This window comes from Paroedura picta, chromosome 13 (assembly GCF_049243985.1).
Source record: "Paroedura picta isolate Pp20150507F chromosome 13, Ppicta_v3.0, whole genome shotgun sequence".
Lineage (NCBI taxonomy): Eukaryota > Metazoa > Chordata > Lepidosauria > Squamata > Gekkonidae > Paroedura > Paroedura picta.
This window is the reverse complement of record NC_135381.1, coordinates 39,211,629-39,233,857: the sequence shown is the minus strand read 5'-3', so window position 1 is coordinate 39,233,857 and position 22,229 is coordinate 39,211,629. Positions and strand designations below refer to the sequence as shown.

The 22,229-nt window shown below is 45.4% G+C and overlaps 1 protein-coding gene across 9 annotated transcripts in view; it reads left to right on the top strand.

Moving 5' to 3' along the window:
- Window positions 1-22,229, top strand: part of TENM1 (teneurin transmembrane protein 1) — a 534,679-nt gene that overhangs the window by 440,458 nt on the left and 71,992 nt on the right. For all 9 annotated transcript variants that reach the window (XM_077309379.1, XM_077309378.1, XM_077309377.1 and 6 more), the window contains one exon: window positions 9,297-9,451. In XM_077309379.1, the coding sequence (XP_077165494.1) occupies window positions 9,297-9,451 (155 nt within the window). The remainder of the gene's footprint in view (window positions 1-9,296; window positions 9,452-22,229) is intronic.

Genomic DNA, 22,229 nt, shown 5'->3' with positions numbered 1-22,229 from the left:
CCTTCAGAGGCAAGCAACATGGTGACACTTTAATGAACTGACTGATTTGGTCATTGATATGGAGTAGCACAAGAGCCTCTTGTGGCGCAAAAGAGCCTCTTGTGGCGCAGAGTGGTAAGGCAGCCATCTGAAAGCTTTGCCCATGAGGCTGGGAGTTCGATCCCAGCAGCCGGCTCAAGGTTGACTCAGCCTTCCATCCTTCCGAGGTCGGTAAAACGAGTACCCAGCTTGCTGGGGGGTAAACGGTAATGACTGGGGAAGGCACTGGCAAACCACCCCGTATTGAGTCTGCCATGAAAACGCTGGAGGGCGTCACCCCAAGGGTCAGACATGACTCGGTGCTTGCACAGGGGATAACTTTACCTTTACCTTTACCTTTACCTTTACCTTTACCTTTACCTTTACCTTTACCTTTACCTTTACCTTTACCTTTACCTTTACCTTTACCTTTACCTTTATGAAGTAGCACGAAGGGGGGGGAAGCTTTACATGTTTCTAGTCTTCATAGGACCAAGCCATGTGTACACTGGAGTCCTATAACTGGGATTCCCAATATTTAATTTGGCCCCTCAAAAAATCCTCTGGGGAAGGGGAAATAGAGATCAGGTTTTCAACTCTTGAGTAAAAAAGAGGTTATCTCTATCAGGCTTCCCCGCCCAGTGTGACTAAAAGTAGCCTCATAATGTTTTTGACTGAGGAAACGGCAGAGAGGAAGAATAAATTGTTCCTTCCTTAGTGTTATGGCCCTAATCCGGACTGTCTTTTAGCTTCAGATTACTGGAATCCTAGTCACAGACATTGTGTGACCTTTATGCCATAGTCAGAGACTCCGGTGCCCATAGTCTCAGTATGTTTTTTAATGTTAAAAAGCAGCTATGGAACAGGACATACCGTATTTGCTGGTGCATAAGACGACTGGGCATATAAGACGACCCCCCAACATTTCCACTCAAAATATAGTTTGTTACATTACATTACAGGACTATGGGCCACTATGGGCAGCTCTGACTATCCCAACTGAAGTGCACCCGGCAATTAGGACGACCCCCCCCCCCACTTGGAGGCATGTTTTTCAGGGGGGGAAGTAGTCTTATATGCCAGGAGAGACTGTAATTAAACCAAGGCTGGGTCAGGCTGTTTCAAACATTTACATTTTCTTAAGAAGTGGTAGTGATTTCTCCCAGTTCTCCCCTACTTGGGGACCTACTTATGGTTACCAACCTCCAGATGGTGGCTGGAGATATGTTCCTGGAGAAAATGGAAGGTAGACTCTAGGGCTTTATACACCATTGAAGTCCCTCCTCTCCCTAAACCCCTCCATCTTCCAGTACTACCTATCTAAAATCATGGCCAGAAGCTCCAAAGTCTGAAGCAATCCCCAAAAAACTATATGTTGGTGAGCTGCTAGTGAACTGCTAGTGAGCCGCCTCGCCGGTATGGGGATAAGGGGTACAGCCTTGCGCACAGAGGGTGGCAGTGGGGGGATGAGTTATCGGGCCCTTGTGGGGGTTCCACAAGGCTTGGTGCTCTCCCCCACATTATTTAATATCTTTATACGCCCTCTGGCTCAACTGGGGCAGAGTTATGGGCTGGGTTGCCATCAGTACACTGATGACACTCAGCTCTTTCTCCTCATGGATTGCCACCCGGACTCTCCCGCTGAACCATTCGCCAGATGTTTGGAAGCCTCTGGACCCTCTGAAACTCAACCCCTCCAAGATGGAGGTCCTGTGGCTGGGCTGTAGGGGGGCAGATTAGGAAGCGCATTTACCCACCCTGGCCGGGACGCAACTTTCGGTCGCGTCTCAGGCCAGGAATTTGGGGGTGACCATTGATGCCTCACTAACACTTGAGGCTCAGGTCAAACAGGTCCAGGCGTTCTTCCATCTTCGCCAGGCTCGGCTACTAGCACCCTATTTGTCCACTGAACACCTGGCCACTGTGATCCATGCGACAGTCACCTCCAGAATAGATTTCTGTAACTAGCTCTACGCTGGCCTGCCTCTGGGCTTGATCCAGAAACGGCAACTGGTCCAAAATGCGGCTGCTAGGTTCCTCACAGCTACACCTTGGAGGACCCATATTCAGCCAGTGCTGAAACAACTGCACTGGTTAGCAGTTATATTCCGGATTAGGTTCAAGGTTCTGGTTTTTACCTTCAAGGCCACCCGCAGTCTGGGCCCAGTGTATATGAGGGATTGCCTTTCGCCCAATGCCCCCTGCAGGGCTTTACCTCTGTGGGGGCTAACCTACTGGTCGTTCCCAGTGCCAAGGAGGCTCACCTGGCCTCGACCAGGGCCAGGGCCTTTTCGGTCCTGGCCCCAACCTGGTGGAATGAGCTCCCGGAAGAGCTGAGGGCCCTGTGGGAACTTCCGCAGGGCCTGCAAGATGGAGCTCTTCCGCCAGGCTTTTGGTTGAGGCCAGGCAGCAATGAAGATCTGGACCCCCACTCATGAAGCGGCGGTTGCGTGTGTTAGCAGCTCCCCTCCACTTCCCTTTTAGTGGGGGTAGAGATCGGGTTAGTTATTGAACTTTGCCGCCACTCTTGGCTGTTATAACTATGTTGTTAAGGATTAGTTGTGGTTTCATGCTTTTATAATACTGTTTTAATGGGATTGTTTTATGTAACCTGCCTCGAGTCTCCGGGGGGAGGCGGGATATAAATAAAATGATGATGATGATGATACCCTAATGATAGGGTTGCTTTCCTCACCAATACTGTAAGCTTCTGAAAGAGATGAATGGACACTGACATTTCACTTGATATGCTGCCATTTGGGATTTTCTGAATCCCTTTTACCCTTACGAGAACCATGTACCCTTACAACATGACACATTTTATTGCACTTCTGCAATTGTTAAATGTACCTCACCTAGAGAGAGGAATCCCTTTCCTTGCCAATATAGTATACTTGAAAAGAAGCAGATTTTTTTTTGTCTTAAAAAATATTTTTTTTATTGCTCCTCCACATTTAATTCCATTTTGAACTTCCACGGCTGAACTTACTTTCTTCTGTTCCACCGTTTTGTTTGAAAGTGAGGCTTTCTTTAGTTAAAAGTCTCTTTTGCATACTTTTTGCTGCAGAGCCTGTGTACAAATGTGTATCATTAATGTCACAGTGTTCGGAAACCTTTTAAAATCCTGCTGCAAATGGAGAAACATTTAACTTCAAGCTGATTTTCCTCATGGAACTTGAATCTTCATACTGTAATGGGAGGCTTCGGATAATGGATGCCACTTTAGAAGAACCAAATGCCAAAATATGAACACAGCACCACATGAAATACAGCACAGCTGTGTTTGTCACAATTTGGAATCAATATAGCTTGGTGTTTTATGAGTGGACAGCTTAATAGCTGTGGTTTATTTTTAAAATTATGTTTTTTGGGAAGAGAGAGAAAAATTATGCAAGTAATTGACTGGCTACGTCAATGGTATGGATGGGAACAATTTGGATTCCTGGATCATGGTCAACAATGTCAATATGAGGGGCTATTATCAGGAGATGGCATGCACCTCTCAAGGGACAGAAAAAGTATTTTAGGGAGAACCTTTGCACACCCGGTGAAGAGGGCTTTAAACCAGACACAAAGGGGGATCGAGACGTAAATTCAGAACTTGGTGGGATGGCAAGATCTGAACATGAGAAGATCTCAAATCTACACGGAATATTACATAAGCAGGGAACTACTAGCTTACAAAGAAGTTCAAAAACCAAAACCATGAGACACATAAAGGATGGATTACAATGTCTCTACACCAATGCACAGAGTATGGGAAACAAGCAGGAGGAACTAGTAGTCGTAATAGAGGAAGGGGGCTACGACCTAATTGGAATCACAGTAACTTGGTGGGATAATACTCACAATTGGAATACTAGAATTGAGGGGTACAATCTATTCAGAAGGGACGGACAAGAAAATAAGGGGGGAGGTGTAGCAATATATGTTAGGAATCTTTATACTTGTGAAGAAATACAGGTACCTGAGCATGAAAGTTCACTTTAGTGTATTTGGGTAATTATAAAAGGAGCAGGAAATGAGAGTGGTATTATTGTGGGTGTCTGTGATAGACCACCAAGCCAGTTAGAGGACTTGAATGAGATACTGCTATACCAAATTACACAATTTTCAAAAAAGGGGGAAACAGTGGTCGCGGGTGACTTCAAGTACCCAGATATCTGTTGGAAGACCAACTCTGCTAAAAATGCAAACTCTGTTAAATTCTTAACTTGTCTTGCCGATAGCTTCATTTCCCAGAAAGTAGAGAGGGGAACCAGGGGCTCTGCTATTTTAGACTTTATTCTCATCAACAGGGAAGAACTGGTAGATGAGGTGGAAGTAGTGGGCACACTTGGTAGCAGTGACCATGTGCTTTTGGAATTTTCAATCGTGGGAAAGAGAAAACCTTTACGTAGTTGTACGTATATACTGGACTTCAAGAAATCTGATTTTCACATACTTAAAGGTATGTTGCTTAGAGTCCCATGGTCAGAAAGACTTGAAGAGATGAGAGTCCAAGAGGGCTGGGAGTTTCTTAAAAGTGAAATACTGAAGGCTTAATCACAAACAATTCCCTTGAGAAGAAAAGATGGAAGGAGCCTAAGGAAGACAAGTTGGCTCTATAAGCAGTTGTCAAAAGATTTGAGGAATACAAAAGAGTCATTTAGGAGATGGAAGGAAGGCCTTATTACCAAGGATGAGTATAAACAAATAACCAATAACTGTAGGGGGAGGGTTAGAAAAGCTAAAGCTCAATATGAGCTTAGGCTAGCAAAAAATGCTAAACATAACAAAAAAGGCTTCTTTAGTAATATTTCAAGCAAGAAAAAGAATACAGACACAATAGGACCACTGCGATGACAAGAAAGTGAAATTATAACAGACAAGGGGCAAAGCCTGTTGTATTCAGGAATACAACGGGCGCTAGAGCATGGCACTGGGAAGGCGACTGGTTGTCCAGTCTGTAAGGGCATGGGTTGAATGTGTGTGTTGTGTGGGAGGTTGTAGTTGTATGGTGGCAAATGAGGGCATGGGTGTGGAGATATGGGTGTCAATAACCTGTGGTGTGGAATGTTCATTGAGTGTGGGAGAGGACTGACCTTTGGGAATTGTGGCATAGTGGTTACAGATGAGCTTTCCAGAGCCATGTTTTCAGATATGTGAAGAGAAAATCAGACTGGAGACTATTCTTAGGGGAAGATTACATGGCAGCCAATTCTTCCCAGTTCGGTGTCATTTCCCTTCTTGTGTGAAATAGACTACAGACACTGAAATGTCCCCCTGCCCTAATCCACATGGGGTAGTCACAGTACACAGGTGTCCACCCTGTTCCTTCTTTTCCATTTTTTCACTGTTGATAAAATGTTATGTGCCCACATGCTTCTTTCATGGTTGCTCCTTAAAAGAAGAACAGATTTTTGTACCCTGTTGTTTACTACCCAAAGGAGTCTCAAAGCAGTTTTCAGATACCTTTTCCCTTCGTCTCGTCACAATAGTCAACCTGTGAAGGATGCGGGGCTGTGACAGGTCTGAGAGAACTGGGAATGGGTCGCAGTGACCCAGCAGGCCTCAGGTGTCTCAAAGCATTTTCCAATCGTCTTCCCTTCCTCTCCCCATAGCAGACTCCCCATGGGGTAGAGCTGGGGTAGACAGCCTCACATGGAAGCTGGCAACCCTAAGAGGAACACTCTATTTGCACCACAGTCTTGACCTTAGTAAGGTTTTTTATACTATTTTTTATATGCCAGGCCAAGGTTGGAAAAATCATTTTAGTTCCCATGACTCTCCAGCCATTTTCTTGTTCCCTATTTACAGTTTCAGGCTGTAAATATTCATTTAGATTTTCCTGCACAGTTGCTGATAAGGGCTGGCCATAGCCCATTACCCAGGAGGGACACACCTGCACCACTCCCTCCCAACTGCAGGCAAAAATGGCTCTTTTGAAGGCTGGACTCTGAGGCATTGTATGATTTTGAAGTCCCACCTCCAAACTTCCAGGAATATTTCCAACCCAGGGGTAGCCAACCACCAGGTGGGGCCTGGAGAGCTGCTGGAATTACAGCTCACCTGCAGAGTATAAAGATCAGTTCTCCAGGCAGAAAGGGCTACTTTGGACAAGGATGTGGTAGAGAAGAAACATTTAAGGCCTCCCACACAGGTTGTTGTTGAATGGAAAGACTTGAGGCCTACTGCACAGGGTTGTTGTGCAGATGAAACAGGAGACAAAAGAACCAGTTTCTTCTGCAGAATAACGCTGTGTAGTAGTCCTCAAATCTGCAGAGAGTTGCAAAGAAGAAAGACACATGGCTTGGCTGTGTCTAACCCCTGGTCAGAGCAGTATTTTAAGTGAGAAGAGGCTTTTCTGTGGCCTCCCTGTCAGCCAAATGTTTGGCAGAAGGAGGAAGTTCCCCTCCCTCAAAAGGAATACCCCCAGACTCCCCTGCATTGCTTTTGGAAATGCCTCCCTCCCCTCAGTCAGGGCCTCTCAGAGGCTCCTTCGCAGCAGGCCTGAAGGGAGGGAGAGGGAGCACACTCTCCAGCCTCCTGCCAGCTCTGTTAGTGTTCTGAAGCAATTTACAGTTGGACACGACAGTTAGGATAGCCTTGGGGCGAAAAGGGCTGGCGCACCCTGTCCAAGCCTCTGTTCTCATTCTCCTTGGCAGCCCTACTGACCTGTTCTCCCTGCGGTAGTCAGGAGCAGACTGGCAGCCATGTCTCCTGATTGCCCTCGAACTCCGGTGTGTCCTGGTAAGGGCCCAATCGGAAGGCACTTCACGCCTTCTGATTGGCCCCTCCGCTTGTCAGTCCAGGGCCAAGGGGCCAATCCGGGAGTTTTGATCATGGACGCAGCCCACCCCAACCCTCCTTACTGTTTTATTAAGCCGGACACATGATGGAAGAGAGGGCTGAACTGCTTAACTCCTATTTCTCCTCAGTCTTCTCTTATGAGGGAAATAGTGACCAATGTGGCAAAAACGCAACACAACATGGGGGACAGGAATGGTGGCCTAGGATCACTGTTGGAACAATCCACAAACACCTAGTTTCTTTAAATGAAACAAAGTCTTCTGGGCCAGATGAACTGCATCCAAGGGTACTAAAAGAACTTGTCGATGTCATCTATGAACCTCTGTCCATTATTTTTGACACTTCTTGGAGAACAGGTGAGGTGTCAGAAGACTGGAGGTGGGCAAATGTTGTCCCCATCTTTAAGAAAGGGAAAAAGGAGGATCTGAGTAATTATCGACCCATCAGCTTGACATCTGTAGCTGGCAAAATTTTGGAACAAATAATCAAACACTCGGTCCTTGAGGAGCTGGAACTGAGAGCTGTGATTTAGGATGCTTTGGGCTGATCCTGCGTTGAGCAGGGGGTTGGACTAGATGTCCTGTATGGCCCCTTCTAGCTCTATGATTCTATGATTTCTAAGCCACAGCACAGGTTTTGCAAGAACGAGTCATGTCAGACCAACCTCATCTCTCTTTTCAAGAAAGTGACTACCTTGCTGGATCAGGGGAATGCCGTGGACATAGTTTATCTGGATTTCAGTAAAGCTTTTGATAAGGTTCCACATGATATTCTTGTTGACAAGTTGGTAAAATGCGGTACAGATCCTAATTCTGTCAGGTGGGTCAATAACTAGTTGACAAATCGTACCCAGAGGGTACTTGTTAATGGTTCAGCATCTTCTTGGAAAAGAGTGACATGTGGAGTACCGACAAGGATCTGTCCTGGGGCCTGTGCTGTTCAACATATTTATAAATGATTTGGATGAGGGATTAGAGGGGATACTTATTAAATTTTCAGATGATATCAAACTGGGAGGGGTAGTAAACACAACTGAAGATAGCGACAGAATACAGGATGATCTTGATAGGCTCGAGAAGTGGGCTAAACTGAATAAAATGAAGTTCAATTCGGGACAAATGTAAAGTTTAGGTAGGAAAAACCAAATACACCAATATAAGATGGGGAAGACTTGTCTTGACAGTAGCATGTGCGAAATGGATCTAGGAGTCTTAGTAGAACATACATTGAACATGAGTCAGCAGTGTGACTCGGTGGCTAAAAAGGCAAATGGGGTTTTGGGCTGTATCATACGGAGTATCGTGTCCAGATCACGGGAGGTGATGGTACTGCATTACTCTGCTCTGGTTTGGCCTCTCTTGGAGTACTGTGTTCAGTTTTGGTCACCCCAATTGAAGAGGGATGTTGACAAACTAGAACGTGTCCAGAGGAGGGCAACAAAGATGGTGAAGGGTTTGGAGACCAAGACATATGAAGAAAGGTTGGAGGAGCTTGGTCTGTTTAGTCTAGAGAGGAGGCGACTGAGAGGGGATCTGATAACCATCTTCAAGTATTTAAAAGTGTGCCATATAGAGGATGGAGCAGAATTGTTCTCTCTTGCCCCAGAGGGACAGACCAAAAAGAATGGGATGAAATTAATTCAAAAGAAATATCATCTAAACATCTAGAAGAAGTTCCTGACAGAGTGGTTTCTCAGTAGAACAGGCTTCCTTGGGAGGTGGTGGGTTATCCATCTTTGGAAATTTTTAAACAGAGGCTAGATAGCCATCTGACGGAGAGGCTGATTCTGTGAAGGCAAAGGGGTGGCAGGTTACAGTAGATGAGCGATGGGATATGAGTGTCCTGCATAGTGCAGCGGATTGGACTAGATGACCCATGAGGTTCCTTCCAACTCTATTATTCTATGATTCTATGATTAATATTAACTTTTCTTTAAAAACTGCAGGTAAAGGCATGGAAGAAATATTTGAAATAGATAAGCAGGTGTATTGGACATCTTCGATGTCCAAATTAGTTTTTTTTTTGGGGGGGGGGGTTTAATCCAAGTACCGATTGGAAGATCAGTCTATCATTTGTGTTTTCAGAAGTATCTCTGCTTTGTCCTGTTTTTCTCCTATGATCATTGACATATGTGCTGTGACAGTAAAAGGACAGTGAAAATATAGAACATTTCACTTGATGTCATTAGATAAAGCCAAGTTTAATCTTTCTGGGTTTGGTACAAGCTTTTACCACATCCCACTCCTTAGTACTCTTTACTGTCATCTTACGGATCGTGAAACAATGGCTGTTTTCTTTCTGAAATGCATAAATAAATCATAGCATGTGAATAGGAAGGTTTCTTTCAGGTGTTTTAACCAAGGAAATGAAAACCAACATTAAATTTAATAAATAAATCAAATTCAAGGAATATATCCATATCCCTGTTTCTAGTTCTCCGTTGTGGTTAACGCTGAAGTTACATTTTCTTTCCTCTTCCCCAATAGGTATCACTGTTGATAAACATGGCTTCATTTACTTTGTTGATGGCACCATGATCCGGAAGATCGATAGGAACGGAGTGATCACAACTTTGATAGGTTCCAATGGTCTCACCTCAACCCAACCGCTGAGCTGCGATGCAGGAATGGACATCACTCAGGTAGACATTAAAAGTTTTCACACATTGCTACCGTCCTGTATGGAAGCAAATTCAGTTTTATATGCTGCCCATTAGACATTAAAGGACACACTTTGAATAAATGGAAAGGAAATGATAATCTTTCCTGGGTCTTCACCAAACAATAGCCTAGACATCTTCCTTTGAGGTGATGAATATTCATGTACACACTCCAAGATTCTATAAACTTCAGGCAGTATTCCCCTGTGGTCTGTCACTTCCAACCCACCCTTTTAAATTGCCCACAGTACTATTTGTGACCTGGGGCATACCCATCTTTACCAGGCCATTTTTGAAGAGAATCCCCTTCTTTTGGTAAATTTATGAAGTCAGGACACTACTTACTTAATCAAGTCATATTGTTCTGCTTATTTGGGGGCCTCCTGGGCATGTTGAAATCAGAGTCTTCTCTGTAGGTTTTGTTTCTGTCTTTCTGTGATTGAGACAAGTTTCTATGCCAAGCTTTTGAACCTCTGGGCACCTTTGGAATTCTGAGACAGGGTGGTAAGCACAACTACAAAATGGCTGCTGTAGGAGGCGGAGCCAAGCACACCATTTCAGGAAGTGAGGGATCACTTCGGCACGAAATTAGGGTCACCATGAGTGGGCAGTTAGTTGTGAGTTCCTGCACTGTACAGGGGTTGAACTAGATGACCCTGGAGGGACTGTCCAATTCTATGATTCTGTGATCCCTATGCTCTGGTGGCAGCTGCCTAAGCAACTTTTGAAAATCTTGCTCAGGCAATCAGAACTCTAGCCATCAATCAGAAGTCCCTCGCCTTGTCCATTCCTCTTTCTAAAAATACTCGGTAGGTACTGGAAATGCATCAGCCGGCTTATTTTTTGTTTGTTTGTTTATAAATAATTGGATTTGTGTAACCGGCGCTCCCAGAGCTGGCTCATGGCAGTTTATAATTTGGTATACAATCCATACCGTTAAAAAAACAACACCATTAAAGCCATTAAGAACATTTTAAGATTCAACCCAAACTATGGCGAAATACAACTGGATTTATATCCCACACAAACCCAGTGGGTGGACCAAAGATGGCTAACGGATATTGGGATGTTGTCACTGGGGACCTGTTGAGTCAGGCCAATCTAATGCCCAGGCTCTAAGGGGAGAGGGGAACCCGATCTTAATCCCCAGGACTGCTATTCAGCCTCAGACAAATCCCTGGCGGAAGAGCTCTATTTTGCAGGCTCTGCGGAACCCAGGGAGCTCTGACAGGGTCCACAGCTCTTCAGGGAGCTCATTCCACTAGGTAGGGGCCAGGACAAAAAAGGACTTTGGCCCTCATCACAGCCAGGTGTGCTTTCTGGGATCCTGGGATCAGCAGCAGATTCTTACCCACAAAGTGAAGGGGGGCTTCATGGCACCACTGGGTTGTACTAATTGGGAACCATCCCAGCCTACAACAAATACCTAACCGTTCCTTGTTACCAGAGTATTGACGCTCACGCATTTAAATGCTTCCCCTTCCATGGTCCTACATAGAAAATATCTTATCCTGATAGGTTTTGTCAGTGTAGTTTGAAATAAGTCAATTCCCACACACTATTATTACAATTTGTATAGTGGATTGCCCGTATTTTCACTCAGTTACCCTATTTCCTATCTGTTGGTAGATAAGGACTATGCTGACAATGGCCAAGTATCTCTCACCATATTTTCCTTAAAGAAATACAGACTCCTTAATCTGCTCCTCTAGGTCAGGGGTAGTCAACCTGTGGTCCTCCAGATGTCCATGGACTACAATTCCCATGAGCCCCTGCCAGCGAATGCTGGCAGGGGCTCATGGGAATTGTAGTCCATGGACATCTGGAGGACCACAGGTTGACTACCCCTGCTCTAGGTCACTGAATCAAATGAGCTTAAAATGGAAAGGAACCCCTGCTGGGTACCCCTGCTGTATACTATTAGTTCTGCACTTGTGATTTGCCAGCACATTCCTACCACATTGAATTCTGAATGCAGACCTCAAATTTGTGCCTGGCATTCTGCATTTGTGGGTTTTTCCAGCCAGGAGTCCATCCGTGGCATGTACTTATGTTGGGAGAGTGGCTGTTCATGCCTCCCGCCCTACTTCCTCAACCTTCTCTTTTTTGTTCTGAGCATGCAATCATGTCCCCCTTATTTCACCTTTTTTGACCCCCCCATTTCAAGGAGGGTTGCCAGGGATTAGAGGGAGACTCAAATGTGGGAGCCACTAATATCTGCACCTCTGGGCAATTGTGGCCAGGCACCAGATTATGCCTCCCTCCAGCTTGTTCTTGCAACTTCTGGCTGTCGTCACCCCCTCTGCCTCCGCTGATGCCACTGGGGAAAAGGGCAAGCAAGAATCTGGGCCTCAGTCAAGGACAGAGAAGGACGGCAGAGTCCATTGGTGTGCCTCATCCTTCAGTGTGGATCTTCAGCTACAGCCCATCACCTGGGTCAGGCAAATGGGGAGAAAAGTGAGCACGGCAGCATTCACAAGCTCACACTGCAACAGAACCAAAATAAAGACAAATAAAAACGTTCCTCCCCATCCCTCAATTCCCATGGCACTCAAATCACCCAAGCAAGGGGGTGGTTCTTGTGTTGCTGTGCATTTAGTCACCATGCATTCAGGAACAAAAAAAAGCACGTCTGCCGCCATAACACAAGTTTCTTTGTAAAAGAAATTTACAAAGTGATCCATTGCACCTTAAATCATAAGGTTCATTTAGATGCTGGAGGGAGGCGGGGGAGGCAGGATGGTATGCTACTGCAGATTAGCGTTGTAATGTGATCGTGTTCAAAATTTAAAAAATGCAGTGGGGAGGGGAGAGGGCAGGAGGATAGGCAGAACATGGTTTGGATTTGACGCATCGTCATTTGAGGCAGGACACAGAGGAGGAAGATGACTCACCTCTTTAGAGCTTCCACTCTAGATAAACACGAACTCCCTCCCTGGGGAGGGGAAGGAATCTGGTTTTAACAGCATCTGCAAACCAAACAGCAAACAGAGAACACATTCAGAGCTGTGCTTGAATTGCGAGATTTCTACGTAAAACACTTGTGATTACACAGAACAGGCGGCAATTGTACCGTTTTTTGTGGGTGTGGAAACAGTTTTAGATATAGTGATGATGACGGTACAGGGCAACTGTGTCTTCCAAGCTTTATTTTGGAATGCCTAAGTTAGTTATGTGGGAGGGAGAGGAGAACTGAATTGCAGTGTGGTTTAGGATTTGCAGCTGTTGGGAATGGGCCTTTGTCCACTATGGTTTGGGCCACAGTTAATCTTTATATTGCAAGCTTCCCTGAGTCTCAGTGGCAGTGGTAAGACACACATTGTTAAACAATTATATGATAGGCTAGAATGCAGAGACTTTCTTTTTGCCAAGGTACGGCTCCCCTTTATAGAGCAAGGGATTTCAACAGGTGAGCTACATCTCACTCACCAGCTGCGGAAAGAAAGCCTGCACAGCCTTTAGTAGACTTCCAGAAATATCTTGAGCGAGAACACTCTTGCAAGATTCAAAGACCTGGGAAGGCTAAATCAAGTGATCTGTTGTGTCTCTCTCTGATAAGGGAATTGGAACCAATCTTGTCTTTCGTTGGGGCAACAAATGTAATATAGTAAGACTTATGTATGTATGTTTTAGAGCCTCTTGTGGCACAGAGTGGTAAGGCAGCCAACATGTTGTCTGAAGCTCTGCCCATGAGGCTGGGAATTTGATCCCAGCAGCCAGCTCAAGGTTGACTCAGCCTTCCATCCTTCCGAGGTCGATAAAATGAGTACCCAGCTTGCTGGGGGGTAAACGGTAATGACTGGGGAAGGCACTGGCAAACCACCCCGTATTGAGTCTGCCATGAAAACGCTGGAGGGCGTCACCCCAAGGGTCAGACATGACTTGGTGCTTGCACAGGGGATAGCTTTACCTTTACCTTATGTACATTTTAGCAGCTTCGTTTGGTTTTTTTTACAACCAGTTCTTGTTACAGAAGAGGTTGATGACCCCTGCTGTAGAGCTTCCCTTTTCAGGATTTGCTAAAGCCCAATCCAGAAATGCCTTTTCTAATATTATGTCCCCAATGACCACACACATTGGTACTGTACCCTACCTGCAATGCCCCTGATATACATATTGTGTGAATAGGAGGAATGCATGTAATTTGAATGCATAATCAACATGTGTAACCACTGGATTTTCTACTGTTCTGATTGACAGGTAACAAGGCAGTACATGCATGAAAAAATGTTAATGTTCCCTTCTTCAGATAGCATGTAGATAGGACATACTATAGATAGGACATACTGCTGATATTTGCACTTTGCGGTTATCCAATATGTGTGGACCCAGTCAGGATAAGGCTTTTATTTCTGGACACCACGTTGCTACTGTTGCTTTTCTAGATTTTGCCAAACCGTGTCATGCCACACATTTCAGAATCAGCCTGTAATGTGATACTTCTGTCACCAGGATTCATTATGCACCCACCTTTTTCTTTGCGTTATACCAGGGGTAGTCAACCTGTGGTCCTCCAGATGTCCATGGACTACAATTCTCATGAGCCCAGGCTGACTACCCCTGCGTTATACGACTCGTTGATCTGCTTACACTCTTAAATGGGGTCCTGTTCCATTTATACCTGTGTTCTGTTAATGCAATTTTCTTTTGTGCTCTCTGAAGAAAATATTTCTGCACAAAAGCTTGAGGGGAAAAACCTGAAAAAAGCAGACAAACCTAAGAAACTGGGAAAATGTTTTTGGGCGGGAAGGTTCTTCCTCCTGTTTACTCAACAGTCGTTGGTGGGCAGTATGGAGCAAGAGGTTTGCAGTCACCTTATCGATGGACAGAGAACATCATGGATCAAGGGGCTGTCCATCCATCCTTTGGTGGATGAAGGACTGCGTGGAGAAAAAAACAGCGGAACATTTCTGCTTTTTAAAAAAATTACCCAGGGACCAAAGAAAAGAAAAACATTGCAAAGTAACATTCGAATACGATAGAGCAGTGGTCCCCAACTCCCGGTCCGGGGACCGGTGCCGGTCCGTGGATCAGTCGGTACCGGGCCACGGCTCCTCGTTGTCCTCCTTCCCGGCTGCTGCCTCAGGGGCTGCCCTGCCTCTCTGCCACTGGCTCACCTTTGGTGCTCAACACAGGCCGCCATGGCTGGGGCTCCCTCTCGGTGTGGCACTGCGCAGCTACTGCTGGCAGCGCCCCCCAGCGGGTGGTGGGAAGTCAGGGGTGCCAGCAAGAAAGCAAGTGGAGCAGGGGCTCAGGCAGCGGTGGCAACGTCCCTCGGCAAAAGACTACCTCCCCCCGCCGGGCCTCAGTAAAATTGTCAAGCATTGACCGGTCCCCGGTGATATAAAGGTTGGGGACCACTGCGATAGAGAAAACATGAGGGAAGCACATACTTACCACTGGTGGGGGTAAGTACACTGCAGAATTTAAAAAAAAAAAACCTCAAAGGGACATTTGCTTGTAAATTGGGGCCATGTGCAAAAACCAGAAAAGAAAATGAAAAAAACAGAGGGGACTTCCAAGTGACAACCTCATACATAATCAACCCAGGTGAAGAAACCTCTGGAATGCTCACAGTATGGTTCAAGGAGAAAAAGTCAATGTTTGGAATATTGTTTTGGAAAGTGAACGATTCTAGTAAGAAATTGTGGTCCTTTGGATTCCACCCAATGCCTAAAGACTGATCGTTGTCTCTCAGCTTCCAAGAAATCTTTCTTGTATTTAAATACCAAATTAATTTGAGGCCCCCAAAGTAGGCTTCTTAATAAACGAGACATTTTGCAAAACATAAACAGGCAGTCAAGTGTGGCTTTTAAATAAAGGAAATGGCCAAACTGTTCTAATGCATACATGGCTGTGAACCATTTAGACTGCTCAAGCTGATAATGAGACCCTGGTGGGTTTTTATTTTAAGATTAGCTGTCAGTCATGATTCGGCTCTGAGCTACTGCTTGACGAAGACCAAACCGCATGTCACATTTGGCACTGAAGGACACGGGTTGTTCCAGACTACCATAACGAAGCAGGGGAAGGGGAGTGAAACAAGAAGCAGGCCGGAGAGGTGCTGAATCCTTCCCTTGGCAACTTATTGACCTGGGAGCCCCTCCTTGCAAGCTTCTTTTATCGTAGCTGGGCTCTGAGTCCAGAAATAAACCCAGTCTGGACAAAAGGATTTGGGGCACAAAGTGGGAAGTGGAAAATGGATCCAGCCTACCACGCTCCAACATTTGTAGGCAGGCCAGGTCCATTGGAGGGGGATGAGAGGAATGTCCCCAACCTTTATATCACCGGGGACTGGTCAATGCTTGACAATTTTACTGAGGCCCGGGGGGGGGGGGTCGTCTTTTGCTGAGGGACGTCGCCGCCGCCACCTGAGCCCCTGCTCCACTTGCTTTCCCGCCGGCACCCCTGACTTCCTGCTTCCCAATGGGGGGCGTTGCCAGCAGCAGCTGTGCAGTGCCACACCGAGGGGGAGCCCCAGCCATGGAGGCCATTGGAGAGCACCAAAGGTGAGCTGGCGGAAGAGTGGCAGGGCAGCCCCCAAGGCAGCAGCTGGGGAGGATGAGGAGGAGCTGTGGCCCAGTATCGACTGATCCACAGACCGGTACCGGTCCCCGGACCGGGGGTTGGGGACCACTGAAACTATGGATTCAAGGCAAGTGCTTTACTAACTGAGATATTTTAGCAGTAGCTGCCTGTGGCCCTATTCAGAACATTCACTGACCTTTTGCAAACATTTCCCTCCCACCTTCCCTCCTTCAAACACCTGTAGCACATTGGGAGAAGGGGCAGCAGCCGAAGACAACCCCAGGTTCGTCTTTAACTCCTTCTGATAGGAGTGATCAGTGCATTAGTTGAGGGCCCAGGAAAAAACAGAGAAACACTTCCACAGCACAGAAGTTTAGACACGATCCAGTTGAAGCTGAAATGGAGGAACAAAACAAAGGGGCTGCTCCTGCCGCATACCAACCAATCACGAGCACATGCAGCACAACGTCAGTGCTGGAGGTGCAACTGTCGTGGGTGGGGAGGGGAAAAGCTGGACGAAGCAGCCCATCTGCACCCAGAGTAGAGTGCCACGGGCTCACATTTCTCTGATGAAGCAGAACAAAATCCATTCTTAGTTATGCTGGGGAATAAGTAGTTTGACTCCAGGGTCAATGCTTACCTGTGCAGATGAGCGGAAAAAGCCCGACTGGAAATCAGTATCAAGTGTAGAAGGCTTTTGTTTATCTGAACCCAACCAGCTTTAAAAGTCCATTGCAGATAAGTTTCTCAAATCCCTGAAGTGGGGAGGGGAGAAGCACCAACCCAGGGGAATGGCAGCCCTACACATTTGAAATCACCCAATTCTGCCACCTAAATTGTAAAGCATTGGCCAAGAGCTGGAACATCTAAATGCAGCATTTAAAATTCCAGGTGCATCTCCAAAGAATTCTGTCTTCCTCGACAGCTATGATGCCATAGTGATACGATACGATAACATTTATTGTGTTTAGCCAAAGGCCATTACAAAATATAATTAAAAACAATATGGTACAAATACGGATAAAACAATATTTCTCCAATATTGCGTACATAAAATTGTAGATGAGGGCTACTGAGTTACTATTTAAAAGAAACACGGTGTATCACGGTGGGGACACCTGTAAAACAGCTTTGGCTCAGATCTTCCTGGTGGCCAGAGCGAAAAGTGCCACCCTATATGAAATATAGGGGTCGACATCTGATAACAGATAGGCGACTTTATCAAAATCAGAAGTGGGGTGTGAGTTTGGTAGTAACTTGGCAAGGAATTTGCCCCTGGGTTCAGCGTACAGGGCACAAGCCAAAACATAGTGGGGCGGGTCCTGCACAGATGAATTTCCACATATACACAGGCATTGGGCTGTGGGTTATTTCAAGATATCGTCCAAAGAGCATGGCTGATGGCATCATTTCAAACTGCAAACATGTTAGGGCCATTCTGTGTTGTTATGTTTACTAAATATGATGCTCTAGAGTAGCAATCCCCAACCTGTGGGCCGCAGACCACATGTGGTCCTTCGACTGATTGGAGGTGGGCCCCGAAAGACGCCTTCTTCCCCCCCCGGCCCTTTACTTCATCCCCCCCCCCGGCCCTTTACAGCACATTTTGGGTGTCATTGTCTCCCATCACTCCCAGATGGGACTATCTCGTTGCAGAGAAACCAGCTCAGGGTTCCCATTGATTTGTCATTCCATGAAAATAAAATGTTCCTTATGTTCATTGTTGTGGCATGTCTGTATCTTATTTTGAAGGGATTTTTAAACATTACCATAGCGATCAGAGAGTGTTAGGGCAGTGGTTGAGAGTAGAGGAGTAAACTACCCCCCCCACCGGGCCTCAGTAAAAAGCGTTGAGTGGTCCCCGGTGATAAAAAGGTCGGGGACCACTGCTCTAGAGTTGTCTTTTAAAATTGTTTTATACCATGGGGCTGATTGTGATAGCAGAATTGAAGAGTGATCAATCAATGAATCAGCTTTGAGCACCCAATCACGTACATCAGAGATATTGGCTGATGTATGCAGGTGATGCCATAGTGGTTGAGGGGAAGAGAGAATGAGAGTGCCTTTTTAAGGATATACAGATCTTGTCCCTTTGAATCCAGCTTCCTGAAAACCGAGGCTGGACTACTGTAATGCTTTATCTTGGGTCTTCCTTTGAAGACTGTGATAAAGAAAGGTCAGAATTGAGACTAAGGAAACGGTTTGATATGTTGTTTATAAATTGCTGGCTGTCAGCCTCCCACATAAGCTCCGCAGAACTTCAAAAGCAACTAAAGTAGGTAAATTAGACCTACAAAGGTAAAGTGCTAGGAGTGCTGGTAATTGGTTCTGTTTGGTATATTTTTACAGCTATTATTTCAGTGCACATGGTTACTGAGTGTTAAGTAGAATCTCAGAGATCTTTGAGTGCTTCTAAGAGTTATGTTAGGCTTTATTCTTCTCTGCATGTGCACAGGGACAAAAGGCAATCATAGCACAGGGGCCTATTTAGAAAGTATACTGGGAGGGCATGAAATTGGGGTCATTGTGGGTAAGCTGGCAGTTGTGAGTTCCTGCATTGTGCAGGGGGTTGGACTAGATGACCCAGAGGGTACCTTCCAACTCTATGAGTCTATGAATTGCAGGGAAATGGAACTTGCATAGAGTTACCTGGTCTGGGTTGAGAAATACCTGGAGATTTGGGGGGAGGGGTGTTGAGCCTGGGGAAGGCGAGTTTTGATGTAAATATCGAGGGCTATATCCATTTCTGGATACCAGGGGGGGGAGGTAGGGTCACTCCAGATCAATCATGCATGTATGTTGCATAAGGAAAATTTTGAAGCACCTAAAATCAAAATGGAAATCGAATTCAGTGTAGATGGGAGGGATTTATTCGAGCAGGAAGTGGGTATAAATCCCCATGCAGACTATACCTAGGACTTGGGGAAAACCCAGGTTCAAAGCCCCACTCATCTGTGAAGCTCGTGTCCTTAAGCTCCGCCTCCCTCTCACTCAACTGTGGTAGCTGTGGGGATTAAATGAAGGAGAGGATAACTAAGTAGGCTAGCCATGGAGGAAAGATGGGAGATAAATAGTATAGATTCATATGTCAGCCCAATTGATTTGGTCATTAAGAGAAGCAGCCAGCTTGGTATAGTGGTTAAAAGTTGGGGCCACCTGGAGAGCTTGGTTTGATTCCCCACTCCTTCTCCCTTTGCAGTCAGCTGTGTGGCCTTGGGCCTGAAACAGTTCTCTCAGAGCTCTCTCCATCTCACCTACATCACAGGGTGTCTGCTCTGGAGAGATGAAGGGAAGACAATTGTAAGCTGTTTTGAGACTCTCTTGGATAGTAAAGAGCAGATACAAAAAAAAATCAAATGCAGCTCTTCTTTTTCAAATATTGTGTAATTTTTTCCAAATGCTGAATGATCCTTTGCAAGCAATTTTGCCTGGAGTGTTCTGGTGTGGTAAGCAACAAGGACAGTCCTTGATGACTTTCATGCAACTTTGTGCTGATGCCACTGCAATGACAAACTGTTGGACAGAGAGTTCAGCATAATCTAAGAGTCGCCCATGACAAATGGGCAAACCTTGTTTTTGTATCTCATTCTTCAGAACCATTTCCTTACATTAGAGAGCAAAATTGTCTTTTGACTGAATTAATTTCAGATTCATTAGCATATGCTCTGCTATTACATCTGCTGGGTTAAACCACAAAGTGGTCGCACTGTTGTGACGAACGTCCATTTGCATGAAAGCAGAACCTCACCCCCCACGTTTAATACCTTCTGATACTGCTGCCTAGATTGAAGCAGAGGAATTTGCCCTTGCCTGGAAGATTAAGTTGCTTTAGGCTATATTGTGGTCCTCCTGGGACATCTTTTATTTAAATTTCCCTTAGTGAGGTAAGGAAGCTGTCTGAGGGCCATATCACTTCAGATGGCAAGGGTGAGTTCCTCCAACACAAAAAAAGTTCCTAAAAATAGGGGGGGGGGAAACAGCAAAGGGATGGGTTAGAACCAGACATCTAGTTTTCTGTGTGCAGGGAAGGTTTTTGATGGAAGGTGTCTGCAGTTATGTGAGTCTATAGCTGCAGTTGAACTCAGACACAGGTTGACCATTCAATGTGGATTCAGACTAAAGTATTAAAGGTAAAGGTAAAGGTATCCCCTGTGCAAGCACCGAGTCATGTCTGACCCTTGGGGTGACGCCCTCTAGCGTTTTCATGGCTCAATACTCAATACGGGGTGGTTTGCCAGTGCCTTCCCCACTCATTACCGTTTACCCCCCAGCAAGCTGGGTACTCCTTTTACCAACCTCGGAAGGATGGGAGGCTGAGTCAACCTTGAGCCGGCTGCTGGGATCGCACTCCCAGTCTCATGGGCAGAACTTTCAGACAGCATGTCACTGCCTTACCACTGTGCGCCACAAGAGGCTCTTAAAGTATTATAAAGTATTATAACTTGTATTATAACTAAAGTATTATAACTCCCTAAATCAGACTTTCTCAATCAGGGTTTTGTGAAACCATATGGCTTCTTGATGGCCCTGGGTGGGTTTCCTGAATGGGTGGGAGTTTTTATATATAAATGATGGATGGATGGATGGATGGATGGATGGATGGATGGACCAGCTATAAATTATATCTTTTCAAATTATGTCATCCTTGGAGTAATCCTGATCTGCCTTAAAAATATAAAAACATAAGAGAAGCCATGTTGGGTCAGGCCAATAGCCCAACTAGTCCAACGCTCACACAGAAGCCAAATCCCAGGTGCCATCAGGAAGTCTACCAGCAGAGCCAGACCTCCAGAAGCTCTCCCAGTATACACCATGTATAAAACTCATAACTGCCCCAGACATAGTTCCTTCTATACCTTGTAGCTAATGGCCGCTGATGGACCTCTGCTCCACACGCTCATCCAATCCCCTCTTGAAGTGAATCAGTCCCATAGGCCATCCTTGACAAAACAAAGGCTACCTGTGAACTCCTTTAACGTTCATAATTCTAGACTGGATGTTGTGTATGTTCTAATCCAGGAAGAGAACAAGCCTCTAGTTAACTTATTTTCTTGACATCGTGAGTAAGAGAAAGATTCCTCAGATGCCGGGGCCTGTCATAACTTTTCACGCTCACTCAAATCAGCTGCAATTGCTATAGAGTTTATGCAATCAGTCTCAAATAGCTTTAATCTTGCTTCGGTCTGATTTAAAAATATCTGACATGCTAATGTTCAAGAAGAAAAGTTTCATCAGTGCTAATTTGCAATCCAATCAAATTATTCTGTCACCCAGTGGGAAGCCCTGATCACAGAGATCGGTCCGTTTTGGCTGCAAGATGCTCGGAATCGGCAACCATCGATGGGACTCTTCTCTAAAAACCCTCCTCCAAAGATCCCCAGTCAACGTCTCCTGTCAAGCAAATTGTGTTTTAGCTATGTGCTAATTAATGGATTGTTAATAAACTGTTAATTCGCTACACTTGAATTCATCTTGCTGCAAAATTTGCAGTTTTCTTTATTATAAAACTATTAGCTAGAGGTGTGCAAAAAAATAAATAATACCAGGTATATTTTCTGGTTTGGGTATAATGAACCTGGAAAATATCAGTATTTCCTGATAGCCCTGAATTCCAATACCCAGTTTATTCCAGCTCCATCATACCTCCATGCGGACAGTATAGCAGAATCAATTTGAGGTATTTCGGGCTCAGCTAGGTGCTTTTCTCAACCCCTTCTCAAGTTTCAAAAAAATTGGTCCAGGGGTCCAATTCCATGGCTTTTGTAAGCTCGCTGTCTCTTTAAATGCATTCTGCAAGTGGGGAGTTCACCTGGAAGATATTTAAGGGGACAGCAATCCCTTTAAATACCCTTTAAATTAAACTATCCAGCCACCTCAAAAAATCTCAAATATTTTCAGGAATTGCAAGGGGCGTGGACATTTTAAGACAAAATCCTGCTCCAAAAGATTTTGATGTCTGGTCAAAAGAAGAAGAGTTGGTTTTGCAGGAGCAGGAAGAGGCCGGGCAACCTTCCCCGGCTCATACTCCAGGCTGCAGCCTGGTGCAGAGCTTCTGGTGCGGAAATGGTCACAGTTACCCTACTGGAAGCCTCCTCACGTAGCACTTCAGAGTACTGAAAGCACTTCACAGTAACATTGCAATGAAATCAGAGTCCAGTAGCACCTTTAAGACCAACAAAGATTTATTCAAGGCGTGAGCTTTTGAGTGCAAGTCCTCTTCCTCAGACTTGCT